We start from the raw sequence: 17,347 nt of genomic DNA on the forward strand, positions 1-17,347 counted from the left end.
GAACCAGGTTTTGGTTCTACATCTAGGCCTCTGTCACTTGCACACACACACACACACACACACACACACACACACACACAGACACAGACACAGACACAGACACATACACACAGAGCCCAGCTGGGAACTTCCCCTTTACCATCTCCTGGAAGGGCTCCAGGGTTCTCTTTAGCAGCCACCCCCAAGGACGGGGATTTCCCTTTTCTCCCTCAGACTTTCCCCTCCCTTCTGTCTGGTTTCTCTCTTGGAGTGAATCTCACTTCCTTGTCCTCACTCATTCCAGCCCCCCACCCTTCAAGACACAAGCCACAGCCCTCAAGCTGAATCATGGACCATCTGAGCCGTTAGGAACTTAAAAAGCCAGGCCCTCCTTACCTTCCTCCCCTTTTAGAGTAGTAGTCTCTGCTACCCCATTCATGCCCTGTGCTCAGTCAGCCTCAGCTGAGAGTTTTCCATTTCTGGAAAGTTCTATGTTTTACTGAGTTAGAATTAACATCGACTCGATGCAACCAGTTTCTTTTTTTTGTTTTTTGGTTCTCAGTCCTTGCTGTGCGTCGGTATCACCTGTGGGAGTGGGGTGGCGATCTTCTGAGAAGAGACACTTGCCTGGGCTGCATAGCTGGAAATTCAGATTCAGTAGGTGTGGAGGGGGGTCCATGAATCTGGACATAGACAAAGCTCTGCAGGTGATTCTGAACCACAGCCAAGGTTGAGGGCCTCTCTTGTGACTACACCCGAATGCTCCCAGTTCCCCAAACACACCAAGCAATTTCACCTCCATTCATGCCTTAGCTGAAGGTCCCTGGATGGCACAATAGGTTTGTGCTCGACTGCTAACCTCAAAGTTGTCAGCTTGAACCCACCCAGCTGTGCTGTGGAGCACAGACCTGGTGATCTGCTTCCAAAAAAGATTATAGCCAAGAAAACCCTATGGAGCACAATGCTACTCTGTCACACGTGGGGTCGCCATGAGCTGGAATCGGCTGGGCAGCAGCAGGTTCACGCCTTAGCTCATGCAGTTCTGTTTGCATGAAGTTCCCTTCCCCACCCCTCTCTCTGCAGATTCCTAACTGTCCTTCAGGATCTGGCCCATGCCCCTCCTGGGAGGCCATAATTGCCAGGTCCCCCTCCCCGCACTTGGCTGTCACTTCTGCTGTTCCCTGTGTCACATTACATCACGGTTAGTTGTGTCTGGGTCTGCTTCCTTGTCTCCCCCGTGGTCCGACAGTTTGAGGGCAGACACACTGTCTTATTTATTCCTTCTGTATCCCCAGGGCTAAGCCAAGGACCTGGCACACGGTAGGGTCTCAGGAAATGACTCAACATTCCTGCTATATCATAGGCCTCACGGGCTCCCCATCCATGTGGACCCTTGAAAGCCAACAGCATCCTGCTTGAGGCAGGCCTCTCAGCTCCACACCAAGGGTCAGCTTGCCAGCATGGTATTCTGCCCTTGGACAGGGGCTTGTAGCTGCCTTGCTGGGGGTTTGCCAGAAGAAGTTTGGGGCTGATGAGCTGGAGTCAGTGATTTCATATAAACCCAACCTCTGCACCTCGAGTTACAGAGCTAGCCCAGCATTACCTCATTCTCCTGTGCTTCCCGCCCCTCACCCACCCCACCTGCCTTGTTCCAAAGCCCAAATGCCTTGTAAAGCAGCCTCACTCCAGGGCTTTCTTAGGCTTCCTTGGCATCATCAGGGATCCAAGGCAAAGTGGCTTCTGCCCAGACCCCTCACAAGGAGAGGGGAGGAACTGCTGGGGGCGGGAGTCCTTACGTGCCCTGCTAAATGGTGTCTGCAGCTGGGGAGACATAGGGAAGTCTACTTCTTCACAACCTTTCCTGGAATGGTGCCTGCTCTCTGCTCCCCTACCACTGCCCTAGTTTCTGCCTCACTGGGCCTCTTTATTACACCCTCCCGGTCTTCTGGCCTAAACCTCAACTTCCCTAATCCATGCTCTCACTGCCACTAGAGTGAGCTTTCCAAAGCACACACGTGACCATGCCACTCCCAGCCTAATACCAGACAGCAACTCTCCATTGCCCTCAATCCATGCCTCTTCTTCTCACCGAGGAATCAGCTCCCTCCATCTGCCTGTCTACCCAGGCTCTGCCCCCTCCTTCTCTCCTCAAACCTTTGGCTTTTGTCAAGTCCAAGTTGTCAGGTCCTGGCAATGTCATGTTCTTCCTCACCCCAAATCCTCCCTCCCTCTGTTTTCTGAAACCCTGTTCATTCTTCAAGACCCATGTCCTTGAAGTGTTGTTTCATATATCCACCCTGAAGATATTATAGTACTCTAAACAATAGACTTATTTTTATCACACAAATATTCCATATTTACCATTAAAAATTTTGAGAAGTGCAGATGAACAAAAACATAAGACAATCCCTTTTCATACCAGCACCTAGAGAAAATCACTGTAAAGGGGCTGTTCTTTCTAGAATTTCAGAATTCCAGTGATGTTAATGAGGGCTACCATCTGTGGGACTCTTGCTATAGGTCAGGCACTGTGCCGAGCACCTCCATGCATGTTCTACCCTCCCAATAGTTATTTTATTGTCTCCATTTTACAGAGGAGGAAACTGAGGCTTGGGGAAGTTACATGACTTGAACATAACATAACGTAGCTAATAAATGGAGAGCTAGGATTTGACCAAGATCTGACTGTAGGGAATGAACCATCAAACCCTAAGTTATGGGGCCCCTAAGAATCCTCTTTGTTCTGATGGACCAGAGATTTATTATACCCTAGATTCTGACATTAAAGAAATAACTTTCTGTTATTAGTCAGGATAGGCAGATAATGCTGCAGTAACAAATTAACCTTGAAATCTTAATGTCTTAACAAGACAAAGCTTTATTTCTTGCTGACACCACAAGTTCAACACCGGTCGACAGAATCCTTCCATTCACTGCGCAGCCCCTGAAGCTCAGAAAGTGATGAGACCATCTGAATGTTGACAAGCCCTGGGTCTTGTGAGCTGCCACCTGTATCCTGGGTCTGGGGGTGATGTCACAACCTCCACAGCCCTATGTCAAGATTTCTGTCTGGATTTCTGACATGCTCTGTGTTTCCAGCTGTTGGCTGCCCTTTTTTGCCCCCTAGCTGGTAAAGTTGGTTGACGCTTACTGGCTTTGGAAAAGCTACACAGATGCTAAAGTTTCCTTGGAAGGAAACCACGCCCATTTTTCATTTCATGGGCATCCATGACCAGCACACACCTGGAATGGGATTTATACAGCAGTTACTGAGTGCAGCTTGGCTCATTCATTCATTCGTTCATTCATTCCCTCATTTAACAGCTCTTTATTGAGCTCCTCCCCTGTGCCAGCTGGGATGCAGGGATCACAGACGTGTGGTCTCTGTGCTCAAAGAGCTCAGCTGAGATTAGCAGAATCTTGCTGTAAACTGGACAGAATGTATTAATTACCTTTAGCGGGTACCTCTCTCAGGCCCTGGGAGGTTCCGTGATTGCCCAGGTAAACGACAGGCGGATGTAGGTTTTCCTGTGGGTTTAACCTGCACCGTGGATATATTCTTTTCACTGCCATTTTTTCCTGCTTTACTGTCAAGTCTCGTTTCCTCCTTTCAGCCTACAGAAGCGAAAGTAGAGCCCATAAGCACACCTCCAACTCCATCCCCTCCTTCTGAGGACGTGGAGCTTTCCGGCGAACCTGTGCCTGAGAAGACCCCGGAAGCCACGAACCTGAGCGTCATTGTGCATAGCATCTCCGAGGAAGGCAAGTCCATGATGCACCTTCGTATGGAGTGCCCTTGCACTGCGTGAGCCCTGTGTGCCACCTGAGCCATGTGTGAAACATGCAGGGTTTCATTTAACCTTCCACTCAACCCTTTGAGGAAGGAATTACGGTACTCTTCATTTACCTACAAGACCAGGAAATCAAGTAACAGAGAAGCTAAGTAACTCATGTAAGGCTACGTTGTTGTTGTTAGCTGCCGAGGCATTGGCTTCCAACTCATAGAGACCCCAAGCACAATGGGATGGGACTGATGTGATCCAAAGTGTTTTCATCAGCCGATTTTTGGAAGTAGATTGCTACTTCCTAGTCTATCTTAGTCTGAAAGCTCTGCTGAAACGTGTTCAGTATCATAGCAACACGCAAGCTTCCACTGACAGAGGGGTGGTGGCTGTGCTCAAGGTGCTTTGTCAGTGGTTAAGAGCTTGGCTGCTAACCAAAAGGTCAGCAGTTTGAATCTACCAGCTGCTCCTTGGAAACCCTATGGGGGAGTTCTACTCTGTCCTACAGGGTCGCTGTGAGTCGGAATCAACTCGACAGCAATGGGTTTGGTTTTTTGGTAAGGTAAAAGTTTATAGCACAAGTTCATTTTTCACTCAAAAATTTATACACAAATTGTTTTGTGACATTGGCTGCAATCCCTGCAGTGTGACAGCACTCTCCCCCTTTCCACCCCAGGTTCTCGTGTCTGTTCATCCAGCTTTCCTGTCCCTTCCTGCCTTCTCATCTTGCTTTTGGGCAGGAGGTGCCCATCTGGTCCTGTGTATTTGATTGAACTAAGAAACATGTTCCCCACGTGTGTTATTGTTTGTTTTACAGACTTGTCTAATCTTCATCTGAAAAGTGGGCCTGAACTAGATGGTGCTATCACCACCACGTACCACTCTGACAGGGATCACAATAGAGAGTCCCAGACACAGTGGGAGAAAAATGTAGAACAAAATTCAAATTCACACACAAAAAAAGATCAGACTTACTGGTCTGGCAGAGGCTGGAGGAACTCCTGAGGCTATGGCCCCCTGACACCCTGCTAACTCAGAACTGAAGTCACTAGCCACTATTTTATAGATGGGAGAACCGTCGCTCAGACAGGTTAAGTGACATGCCCACACTTCACACAGCCAGTGAGCTGACACCAGAGTCCCCACTCTTTCCAGCCTCTGCCACAAACTCCCTGATCCAGAGGATCCTGTCATCAAAACTGTGAGGTGTACATGGGAAACCTGGGTAACCGATGGTCCGAGAGGGGCCAGGACTGCTAAGGTCACCCAGCGGGTCAGCAGCAGGCCTGGGTGGGAGTTTGGCCTTCTGGCTACCTGTCCAGTGCTTTCACCCCTACCCCTTGCTCCTCCACCTGTGCAGAAGTAGCTCTGGCAAGAGCCCAAGATCAGACTCTATACCCAGGCTGCAGCTCTACGTGTGCCCATGCCCTGAGACTGGCCTGCACTTTCTGCCCTTTATCAGAGAGGCAGCATTACAGCCAGCACCAGACCACCGAGATTTAGGAACAATGTCACTCCTAACAGCACTGCTCCTAATAGCCAGTGCAACCCAAAGCACCCACAGTAGGGATTGGCTGGGCAAATTATATTTCATTCCTGTGAGCAGCCCTAAAATTGATAATATAAAAGACTACTTAATGACCCAGGGAAATAAATCATGGTATATTCCACAGAAACAGGCAGAATTGAAAACTGTTTGTTTGCTATGATTCTAATTTTGTATACGTTATTTATACCTATATATAGCTATGATTAATTTTTTTTTTTTTTTTTATGATTAAGCGCTTGGCTACTAACCGAAAGTTTGGTGGTTCAAACCTACCCGGTGCTCTGCAGGAGAAAAGACCTGGCAATCTGCTGCATAAATATTATAGCCTAGGAAGCTCTAAGGGGCAATTCTCTTCTGTCCTGTAGGGTCACTATGAGTTGGAATCCACTTGATGGCACACAACAACAACATTGAGAGTGAGAAAGAAAGGCCTGGTGATCTACTTCTGAAAAATGAGTCATTGAAAACTCTGTGGGGCACGGTTCTGCTCTGATACACATGGGGTTGCCATAAGTCAAAATTCACGGCAGCTGTTTTCTGTTTTTTTAGAGAGTGATATGTGTGTGCGTGTCTAAGTGTGTGTTAGAATAATATACACTAAAATGTTATATATCTGTGGATGATAGGGTTATGGGTGGTTTTTATTTTCTTTTTCCTACTTCTGTATTTTATAAGTCTTCCGTAATAATATATATACATATTTTTTATTTCTGCCATCCATAAATGAACGCTTTTTTAAAATCTAAACTTGCGAAGCCCATGGGAGAGACAAGGTATACAGCACTGAATAGAAAAAGACTTATAATAATTTAATAAAGTCATAATAAAACCAAGCAGTCAGGGTGTTGCTGTGGAAAGACTGCTGGGTCGAGAGTCAGACGGTTTGGATGGAGCCCTGCTCAGCCACCTATTGGCTGCCGGGCCTGGGGCAAGCTGCTTGACATTTCCAGATTTCAGATTTCTTAACTGTCCTCTGGGAGTGACACCGATTGCTGCCTCCTAGGTTGATGAGAGGATTGGATGTGGCCTGGATGTGGACCTGGTTTATAAATTGTGAGTGCTGTTCTCAGGGGTGGAATTAGAATCTCTGAATGAGAGTGAGCGGCTGGCAGAGGCTGTGGGGCTCTGGGCTCAGGTCTGTCTTAGGCTGATGGGTGCATATAATATAAAATGGAGGCTGGTACCCGGGTCCCAGCACTGCTTGCCTGTTCCCTGGAATCAGGCAAATGTGTTTATCTGGCAGACAGAAGGCCAAGTGGAAACAATCGAGGTGGCTGAAATGTTCCTTTTCTTCTTGTCGGGTAGACAGCCCAGATGGTGGGGGAAAGGTACCGAGCACTGAGCCCTGCTTCTGGCTAGGGAAAGCCCCTAATATTTTTATCCCGAGCTTCCCTGACACCAACAATATGCCCCTCCACCTCCATGCACCAAAGGGTGTGGACTTAGAGGCTGGGGTCCTGCCAGCTGCTTGCACAGCACCCCCTGGTGGTCAGAGAAGAGAGGATAAGAATGACTGACAAGGGGCTGACCACTCCTGGGCATTCAGTCATTCAAGAGTACATGTGGGTGCAGGGTCCCTCGCAGAGTTCGGCACCCTCCCCTCCATGCTGTTCTTACCGTGGGACATGCCTGAGCACAGCACGCATGGAAAGGGCCCAGAATCGGGGCAGGCTGACTTGGCTTCAGGGCCCCTCCCAGCTACTTACCCTCTGCAGGACCTCATTCCCCCCTCTGCAAAATGGGGTTAACAGTAATAATGTGTTAACATGCAGATCAGGGCAGTACACACATGCTGTGTGGTGATAGTGCGGTGGCTGAAAATGTGGGATTCCCATCCTGGCTCTGCCCCATTGGCAGCAAGGTGGTCAGATGGGTTCTTGTAGGTGGGATGGATGGTCTAGCAGGAGGATTCAACGCGAAAGTGCATGGGATGAGCTTAGCAGGCATGCATTTGTGTTAGTATAATTTTTTTCTTTGCTGTAGGGCTCCATTAGTTTGTGAAGCTGCAAGAGAAACGTGTGCTTGTAGCAAAAATTCAATAATGCAGAGTTGTCTGAGCCAAAAAATAAGTTTACTTCCTCCACTCCTAGCCTCTAGAGGAGGACACTGATGGTTAAGCATTGTTGTAGGGATAATTAATTACATATAATAAATCATATCTACTCATATAGAGAACCACACTGACTATAACAGTTAATTAACATTCATCCATTGCTCACTACACCCCAGGGACTGTACTCCATGCTTTCTGTATATTAACCTGTTTAATCCTTATGGTATCATGCATGATCCTCATAACAACCCTGCAAGGCAGGAGTCATTATTACCGCCTTGTATAGCTGAGGAACCTGAGGCACAGGTTAAGTGACTTGCCACAGGCCATGTTCCTCCTAAGTGGCAAGGTGGGATTCAGGCCCCAAAGCTGGGAACAGAGCCCGTGGTCTGAATCACCAGCAAGACCACCTTTCTACGCTTGTTTTTCTGCAACTTGTCCAGCCCCCCACGCCTGCCTTCTTAATCCTGTGTGATGGCCATGTTTCCAAGTCAATAGGAAGAGATACCTCATTCTTTTTCAAGACTGCAAAATGTAGTTACTAACTACAGAATGCCTGCTTCCTGTAGGGTCTGGGGAGATCCTGAATGGCACTCTGGAGGGGGTCCACACTGTGGACGGTGACCCCATAACAGACAGTGGCTCAGGGAATGGGGCCTTCCTTGGTGTCATGGAAGAAAAGGTGAGTAAAATGGCGAATTTCATTTCCTAAGCTGGTAGTAAATTTGTTTGCTTATTTCCAACTTGATGGTGACTTTTATTGGGTATCCTAGAGAACCACGAGGGTTTAACTGAACGAGATGGAGGCTGCCTCTTTCCTTATGGTACAGAGGAGGTGAGGAGTCCCAGGGCCCCAGAGGCTTCTCAGGGATGTCCAGGACAGGGGGAGGAGATGCAGCTCAGGCTGGTTCTCACACCTGCCCAGGCGCCCTTCTCCCCTCTCCCAGGTTACCACCTGCCTCCTGCTCAATTGTGAAGTTCCCACAGCTTCTTCAGCCCTTTGAGCCCCTTCAGTTCAGAATCAGATTAACTACAGGTGTGTCTGCTCAATTGCTTGCTAATTGGCTTTGTCACCTGCAAAGCCAGTTTTTGAAATGCTGCAAACAGTGGGGTGCAGAATTCAAGCAAATGTATTTTTCTCCCAGTGGCCCTTGCTAACAACCCACAGTGTCAGCTCATTCTTTCCCTGTCCTGTGATGGAAACTCAGTTCTTATAGCTCTCCCCGTCACTTATCAGATAACAGTCTATTTTCACAGGTGTTTTAAAAGTCCAGCCGAATCCAGTATGATACCAGAAATTCAACAGAAATACAAATACGGCTCCTCCCCTTCCATACGCAGGCCTGAGGCAGGCCAGGAACCTACAGCAGGGACAGGAAGCATAGTCAGGAGTTTCCTCTCTAGTTTCCTGCTTCTTTCTTTTCTCCCCATGCCCACCTCCCATAGCAGCAGCTCTTAACATGGGCAGGGTCTTGCCCACCTGGGGAAAGGTCAGGGGGAAAAGGCACAGTTTTACCTGGCTGGTTAAATTGTGATCTGGCGCTTTTGTGTGGAAGATGCCTGATTGCTGGAACTTTCTCTCATGGGAGCTTTTGTGACTCGTTGGAGGTCCTCGTGCAGGGGGTCTGGGATTACAATTCCATTGTTGGGTCTTAACTTCTGCCTGGGTTTCCACCTCACTGTTGGTGGTCCTGAACCTCTAGATGGCTCCATGGTCAATTGGGGCAAAGTCCATTTCAAGATTGTGTTAGCCGCTCTCTTAGGAGGAGCAATGTCTTGTTTATCCCAGTAAAACCACTGCAGAGCAGACTGCTCTCTCTCTTTGCTCTGGGTCTAGGTAGCTCCCTGCTTTCGCCTTTTGTCTTTCCATGGAGAGAGTCAGAGACCAGTCCCTCTGTCTCCCAAATTCCAAAGAATACATATCAAGCTCACCAAATGGCTTGTATTGAAGGGGAGGGAAGGGGAAAAGCCATGGCACAGTGAAAATTTTCCCCAAAGATGTTCTCACTGTCCAGTCACTCAGCCCCCAAATGAATTCTTTACCTTTTCTTATACAGCCTGGTTGTAGGTGATGGACTAATGCTGATAGAACTGGTTTCATTGTTTCTTAGCGTGTCCCACATCAGTGGTCTGGCTCCTTGTTTCAGGATGTATGGGTTACAGGATGCTTATTGAATTGTTCTTGAACTTTGGGACTTTAACTGAAGTTGAGTCAGAAAGAATCTCATTTTAACTCATCTTTTCTCTGTGTTTTGGGAGAATAATCCTTCAAGGACTTAGTATGTTACATGGAGAAAAACGATTCTGTGGTCAAATGAGCTTGAGAAATACTCCACTCTGTAGTCCCCTTATTAAAGGCCCGAAGGAGTCCTGCAGCAAGGAAATCTGTCTGACTATAAGCCTAGTAGCTTTTTAGTATCCAAAGGAACTACTTTTTGCAAACAACAACAACAAACAAACAAGGAAAACACTTTGGGAAACAGATAAAACATAGTTTGTTGACACCAGTAGGCAAAGCTGTTCTGTTTCCATATTCTCATTTGTTACGTAACCTTCAGAGAAATCTGTGCATTTCTCAAAGGAAACTGAGTCACAGGGAAAGAGAGGAAGCCATGGTTTCCTGTCTGGAGAGGGCTGAGGAGGTCGGAGTTGCCGCCTGCCCATCTGAAGCACTGCCATGGGCAAAGTCATTCAACTGGCTCTCACAGCTCTGGATGGGCACTAAGAGGAGGCCAGAGGGAGGCAGACGGAAGCTCAGTGTGGAGAGAGGTTTTCTGGTAGAAGGGTCTAGTCCTGGCACAGGTTAATTCAGGAGACAGCGATATCCCTGCCATTGGGGTGTGCAAACAGAAGCTCGAAGTCAAACAGCAGACATAGGTGCCTTGACAGTCTCCCCTGTCCCTGTGATTCTGTGCTGTTGTGGGGTGAGGGTGAAGTCACAGATGTGAAAGTGCTTTGAGCTAAAGGATCTACGGAAATGCACGTTGCTGGAGGCGCCCCAACAGCCTCTTCTCTCCAGCACAGACACATTGATCAGGGCTGCGGGCTCAATGACATGCTGTCTCATGATGGCTTTGTTTTCAGGATCTACATACTGAAGAAGGTTTAGCAGCAACCGCAGCAGCTGGGGAAGCTGAGGGGGTTGTCAACACTACATGGGAAACAGAGACTGGCAGTGTGCCCACCGAGGGCCAAGCCTTGTCCATGTCCACTGAGAGCCTCGGGGAGTGGGTCACTCTGGTAAGTACACAGTGCCCACCCTGCTTCTCCTGCTTTCCCGGGGCTAGGTTGCTGGGGGGAGGGTTGAGGATGACTCTCAGGCAGAAGCAGTCACTGTATTCCTCATCTCTCTGCACTATGCAGATGATAGCCTCTGTGGTCTTGAGTCCAAGTGGACACCAAGCAGAGAGGCAGAGAAACAGGCTTGACTCACTCTGCTGGGCACTGGCCTGGCTCACATAGGTGCATGGTAAATAGATTAGATGAGGCTCCTGGGTCAGAGTGGCAAGTGGGGCAATAGGAGAAGCACAGGATGCGCTGGGAGCACAGAAAAGGGGCCCATGACCCAGCCTCAGGGGCAAAGAAGTCCTAGGAAAGGATGCCGCAGGTGAGACCTTGAGGAGGAGCTTCAGGATGGGGGTGTGGAGGCAAGTGGACCAGCAAGACCAGCAAGATGACTCTATGAAGACTTATAGGAGTCCAGCATACCTACAGTGCAATATGTGAGCTGGGGAAGGGGAGAGATGAGCCTGGAGAGGCCTCTAAGACCATAATGGGCCTAGGAAGCCATGGCAAGGAGCCTGGGAGTATTCAGCAGAATGGGAACCACTGAACAGCATTGAACAAGGAAAATTTTTAGAAAGATCACCCCGACTATTGAGGGAGAAAGACTGGGGAAACCTGGAGGCAGGTTAAAAGCTATGTCTGTGGTCCATATGAGGGATAGAGTTAGTTCACACTAGGGCCCTGGTGGTACAGTGGTTCAGTGCTCGGCTGCTGACCAGAAGGTTGGTGGTTCGAACCCAGCAAGTGGTTTTGTGGGAGAAAGACCAGCATTCTGCTCCCATAATGATTACAGCCTAGAAAACCCTAGGGGTCATTTCTGCTCTGTTACATGGGGTCGCTATGAGTTGAAATCTACTCAATGGTACCTAATAACAACAACAAAGGGCATGGTCAACAGTGTCAGATTGTGCCAAAGTGCCACTGTGTTAAGGACTGGAAAGTGTCCATTGGATTTATAAACTTGACTCTTGGCGACCTTGGGGAGGGTAATTTTAAGCATGTGGGGGGGTGGAAGACCGATTGCACTGGGCTGAGGAGGGAGTGAGAGGAGCAAGTGGTCAGTGAGTACAGACAACCCCCAACAAGAAAGCTACCAAGTCCAAAGGCCTGGGTGTTGTCCCAGCACAAGGGTTTAGGCACCCAGGAGAAGCCCCACTCTCCAGAGTGTGGACAGAAGTTGGAAGGACCCGCTGGTGAGTGCCGCAGGTTGGAAGTAGGAGCAGGGTGAACCACTCTGGTGGGGTGCTGGAGTGGAACGCACACCCTGGGTGGTGTCTGAGAGTCCCAGTCTCTGTACTGATGCCACACTGGGGCACCAGTGCAAGGTGAGGACTTGGATGTTCAAGTGCTTTGAAGGTGAGGGAGTGACAAGATGCATTCTGCTTCCTCCAGCCACAGGCACACTGAATCGGGGTGGTGGGTCCAGTGACACCGTCCCCCATGATGTCTTTCCTTTCAGGGTTCGGATAATGAAGAAAGTTTAACAGTAGCGGCGGCAGCATCAGGAGAGACTGAGGTGCCTGTCAGCAGTGCTGGGGAAGTAGAGGCTGGCAGTTTGCCCACCCAGGGGCTGGCCCTCTCCATGTCTATCGAGAACCCGGAGGAAGAGGCCACTCTGGTAAGGAGTGTCAAGGGCTGGGAGGTTGAGGTCGTGGCTGAGAGCAGCCACTGGCCTTCATCCCTGGCAAATGGCAGGCACTCAGTGAATATTTTCTGAGCGAACGAATGGAGGGGAATTATCAGGCCATAACAGGTCAGCAACTCTGACCTTTGAGATCGCCCACACGCTTGCTCCCCTGGCCTGGCTTGCACTGGCTAGGCAGCCTTCCACCTCTGGTCCAATGCCCATCTGGGGAGACTTTACAGTGGGGACACCTGACAGTGTCCAGCCCACAGAGCTCTCCAGGCCACTTGGCAGTTACATGGGTGGTTTCAATTAGCAAAATGGTCACTGTCATCGTCTTCATCATTGTGTTCATCATCATTGTCATCATCGTCTTCCTCCTTCCCCTCCTATTCTTCTTCTTCTTCCTCCTCTCCTTCCTCTCCCTTCTTCTTCTCCTCCTCCTCTCCCCCCTGCCCTCCCTGCATCATCCTTCTTTAAAGGCAAAGCACTCCTCACAGGGTGAGAAAACCAGGTCCCATTTCTACCAAGCCTTGGCTTAGTAGAAACCAGACCTTGACTAGCAGCTGTGTGAAAATAGAAGGGCTTCCTGTGGAAGTGCTGAACCCCCAGCTTCTGGAGCTGTGCAAGCTAAGGGCAGATAGGCACTTGGCAGAGATGTGCTAAAGGGGCCTGGGGGGCTGCTGGAAGGGATGACCTGAGAGTTGCATTCTAACCCCAGGCTGCCAGGAGTCTGTGCAGTGGAGGTGTGGTCTTAGGTGAGCAATGGAAGGGAAGCTATGAAGATGCCAGTTACCTGGTGACCCCAGCAGTGCCCTCCCTGCAGCCACACACCCACTGGCCCAGGGACGTGGGTGAAGTGGCACGATCCACACACCAATTTTGTTTCAGGGTCCAAACGGTGAAGAAGGTAGAACAACAGCAGCAGCTACAACGGAAGTGCCACTCAGCACAGCTGAGGAGGAGGAGGCCAGCATGGTCCCCACAGATAGGCTGGCCCTCCTCACACCCACAGTGGCTCTTGGACAAGAGAACACTTCGGTAAGTGTCTGTCACCTAGTGCCGTCTCTGCCTCAGCATGGCTCACGGGGGAGAGAGGTCAGAGTCATGGCACGGAGCAGTGCCGTCTCTGCCTCAGCATGGCTCATGGGGGAGAGAGGTCAGAGTCATGGCACGGAGCAGTTACTGGCCTCCCCAGAGGCAGATGGACACTTGGTTTCACGATGGGTGCCTAACCGGGTAGCCTGCATCGAGGACAGCAGGTGACGGACAGAGCAGAACAGAGGAAGTCAGAGTCTTAACCCTGCTTTCTCCTAACTGTCCAGGAAGAACTTCCCCAGAGGCAGGGCGGCCCAAGGCTGGAAGGGGCTGCTGGGGAGGCCATGAGCTCCCCATCGCTGGGTGTGGGGAGTGCACCTTGGAGGAGATGTGCAAGCCTGTGAGTCTGTGAACATGTTGGGGATAAAGAAGCTGTAGTAAGAAGTGTTTTGAAATTGGGCTAGCATCACAGAAATGGCAATTATTAAAATGCCCTGACCTCTATGAGTCGGAGTCAACTTGATGGCAGTGGGTTTGGGTTTGGCAGCTGTGCACAAGTTGCATAGTGGGTGAGGTGACCGATTCCCCGTGCTGGTCTTGTTTCCAGGGTTCTGGTGACGAGGAAGATTTATCAGCAGGAACAGAGGAGCCTCTTACTATGGCTTGGGGAGAAGAGTCTGGCGGTGCGCCCCCTGGTGGGCCGCCGCTCCCCGCACCCACAGCTGCTCCTGAAAGGGCCGTCACTCCAGTAAGTGGCATGAAGATTTGACTCGGCAAATCTTACGGGGGAAGAAAGAAAGGCCAGAATTGTGGGTGGGGAGTGCCCTGGCTTTCTTGGAAGTGAACTTTCATTTTGGTTTGCCAAGTTCTGAATTTGGGCATTTCGAGGGACTTGGACCAGGAGAAGACTCAAGGAAGTTGCAATTTGTAGAGGAAAAAGCAAGAGGTAGAAATCTAGGAGACCTGGCTTTATGTCCCGAATTTCCACCTCTTTAACTGGAATGAGAACTTTCTAGCAGGAAGATTGTCCAAAGACGCAATGTCCATCTCAAATGTCCTGAGATCCCCATCCTGAAAGTGTGAAAGCAGATAGGACTTGGCAGGGATTGTAGAGGAAATCGGAGTATCAGAGGTGCGTGGGGAGAGGTGGCCACTACACATGAGGTTCTGTGATTCTGGGCTGCAGCTGAATGACCTGAAGCAGATCTTTCCCTTGCTCTGGGCCTCAGCTTCCTCATCTGTAAAAGAGGGCAGCTGTGAAATCCAGTTACAGAATGTGTGGAGGGCAGTTTGGAAAGCTCTGCGCACACACAGCGTTGGTCACCACATTGAGTGCTGTGACTTTGTCTTTCAGAAACAGGAAGCCCAGGGCTAGTCCTCAGCGTGGGCTTGTGTGACTCAGGGAATGAAATTGTTCTTCAAATGTGAATATTTTTAAAGGAAACACTCCACTGGTGACCAGCGTGGCCTCATCAGGTCCCGGAGTAACACTTGGTCGCAGACACTTTGAAAGCCATGACTCAAGCTACTGGCATGTGGTCTGTCAGCCACAGGGCTTCAGGGCTGACCAGTGAGGGGGAGAGGCTGTGGGACAGAAGGTCTGAGAACGAGATTCCTGGATGCTCGTTGCTCAAGGGCCTCTTCTACTGGTCCGTGGTCATCACGTGTTGTGTCTGTTCCATTTTTTACTGTCTCATTATTTGGAGTGGTCCATGCGTTTGTTGATTCGTTCACTGATTCCATGCACATCAGCTCAGGGTCCTCGGTCCAGATACATGGAGATGGAAATGAATGTTACCTAGTTCCCGCCCCCAAGGAATTCACAAACTGGGGCGTCAACTCAGGGTCCTAAGTCCAGACACCTGGAGATAGAAATGAATGTTACGTAGTTCCTGCCCCCAAGGAATTCACAAACTGGGGCGTCGACTCAGGGTCCTCAGTCCAGACACCTGGAGATAGATGAAGATGACCTAGTTCCTGTCCCCAAGGAATTCACGGTCAAAATGGAACAGGAAATAAATTGTTTGTGAGCTGACATTTATGAAGCACTCTGTACTCCAAATTCGTGTAATTTGATCACACCCCCTACTCTCTGGTATAAGGCGAATGATCTCCATTTGACAGGTGAGGGAAGCGAGACAGAGAGGTGAAGTAACCTGCCCACCAGGGCATCCCTCCAAGAGGCAGAGTGGGGATTGGCACCCAGGCAGGCTGGCCGGCAGAGCTCTTGCTCTTGAACCTCACCTACTGATGTTCTCATCCGTGAGAGTGTGGTGTGGCAGAAAGGCCCGGGCCTGGAGCCAAGAGGCTGAGGTTGTGCTTCCCGGGATGCCACTGATTCAGGGTGTTTCCTGAGCCTCAGTGTCACCATCTTTACAAGGAGGGAGAAGAACAAGGGCTCTGCTTTTCACCCTGGCTGCACATTATAGACACCTAGGAAGCTTAAAGCCGTACAAGTGTCTGAGTCCCATCCCAGACCAGTTAGCAAGATACTGGTGCTGGGGCTCAGGCTCCCAGGTGATTCAGTGGGCAGCCAGCTCCGGGACCCACTGGGCTAGCTCTGTGCCTGTGGCCCCCAGTGCACACATTGTGACTCTTAAACTTAAACCCCTTTTCTGCTCCTCTCCCCAAGGTATATCTACGCAAAACACCCTGACCAAGCTTCCCCTAGTGACTGGCAACCGCACCTTTAGATAGTACCAGTTCTCCTTTTTTCCCTTTTTAACTTTGTGTTACGGAAATTCCAAAAAATACACAAAAGGACTTAGAATAGTATAATATACCCCCACATACCCATTACCCACTTTGAACAGCTCTCAACATTTTGCCAATCTTGTTTTATCTGTCCTACCTCCTACCACTGTCTTTTTTAGAGGAGTGGGGAGGCCTGGAATAGATTAAAATAAATCCCAAACATCATATCATTTTTCTCATACATTGCTAATATATTGATCTGGGGCCTCTCCTCCCCCACCATGTCATTATTCATCTAACAAAATTAACAATGTTTCCTTCAAATCAAGGGAGCCCTGGTGGTGAAGTGGTTAAGCACTTAGCTGCTAATCTACGTTTGGCGGTTTCAAACCCACCAGCCACTCTGTGGGAAAAAGATGTGGCAGTCTGCTTCCATAAAGATTTACAGCCTTGGAAAGCCTAGTACTACTCTGTCTTTTAGGGTCTCTATGGATTGGAACCGACTTGACAACAATAAGTTTGGTTTTGGTCTTTCAAATCATCTAATACCCTGGTTGTTTTTTCAAAATGCCTGAAAACCCTGGTGGTGTAGTGGTTAAGAGCTATCTGTGTCTGCTAACCAAAAGGTCGGCAGTTTGAATCCACCAGGTGCTCCTTGGAAACTCTATGGGGCAGCTCTACTCTGTCCTGTAGGGTTGCTATGAGTCGGAATTGACTTGATGACCATGGGTTTGGTTTGGTTTTTTACAGTGAGTTTGAGACTCTGAATGCAAACAAGGTCTACACATTGTATTTGGTTGATATGTCTCTTAAGTCTTTTAATCTGTGATTGTGTCCCACCTTCTTTTTCTCTTTTTGCCACTTGTTGAAGAAGCTGGGCCAGTTGTCCTTTAGATCCTTTGTATTTTCTTCTTTGAGAAATTGGTGCTTGGTGAGGGCCTAGTGAGCCTAGCAGTGCTGGTTGGAGGAGAGATGAGTTTGCTATTTCTGGGAAGCTCTTTGTCAACATATGTTAATAACCTTAAAAACTACATATTGTTGTCCCAGAAATGTCTATTCTAGGAACTGATTCTAAAGGGGATAGTCTGAGATGTAAAAAGTCTTCTTGTACAAGCATGTTGATCTCAGTATTGCCCAATAGAGAAAAATTGGGCATGATTTAACTAATCAACAATAAACCCATTGCCATTGAGTCGATTTCTACTCATAGCAACCCTATAGGACAGAGTGGAACTGCCCCCATAAAGTTTCTAAGGAGCAGCTGGTGGATTCGAACTGCTGAACTTTTGGTTAGCAGCTGAGCTCTTAAGCATGGCACCACCTGGGCTCTGATCAACAATAGA

At 49.1% G+C, this 17,347-nt stretch overlaps 1 protein-coding gene across 2 annotated transcripts in view; it reads left to right on the top strand.

Annotated features, from left to right (window-relative positions):
• The window catches only part of COL15A1 (collagen type XV alpha 1 chain), a 120,836-nt gene that overhangs the window by 52,859 nt on the left and 50,630 nt on the right, over positions 1-17,347 (top strand). For both annotated transcript variants that reach the window (XR_007518617.1, XM_049895496.1), the window contains exons 6-11: positions 3,594-3,741; positions 7,933-8,045; positions 10,448-10,603; positions 12,108-12,266; positions 13,164-13,313; positions 13,918-14,058. Coding sequence is in view for 1 of the 2 variants with exons in the window: in XM_049895496.1 (XP_049751453.1) it covers positions 3,594-3,741; positions 7,933-8,045; positions 10,448-10,603; positions 12,108-12,266; positions 13,164-13,313; positions 13,918-14,058 (867 nt within the window). In the remaining variant the exon portion in view is untranslated. The remainder of the gene's footprint in view (positions 1-3,593; positions 3,742-7,932; positions 8,046-10,447; positions 10,604-12,107; positions 12,267-13,163; positions 13,314-13,917; positions 14,059-17,347) is intronic.

Source organism: Elephas maximus, chromosome 9, assembly GCF_024166365.1.
Source record: "Elephas maximus indicus isolate mEleMax1 chromosome 9, mEleMax1 primary haplotype, whole genome shotgun sequence".
Classification (NCBI taxonomy): domain Eukaryota; kingdom Metazoa; phylum Chordata; class Mammalia; order Proboscidea; family Elephantidae; genus Elephas; species Elephas maximus.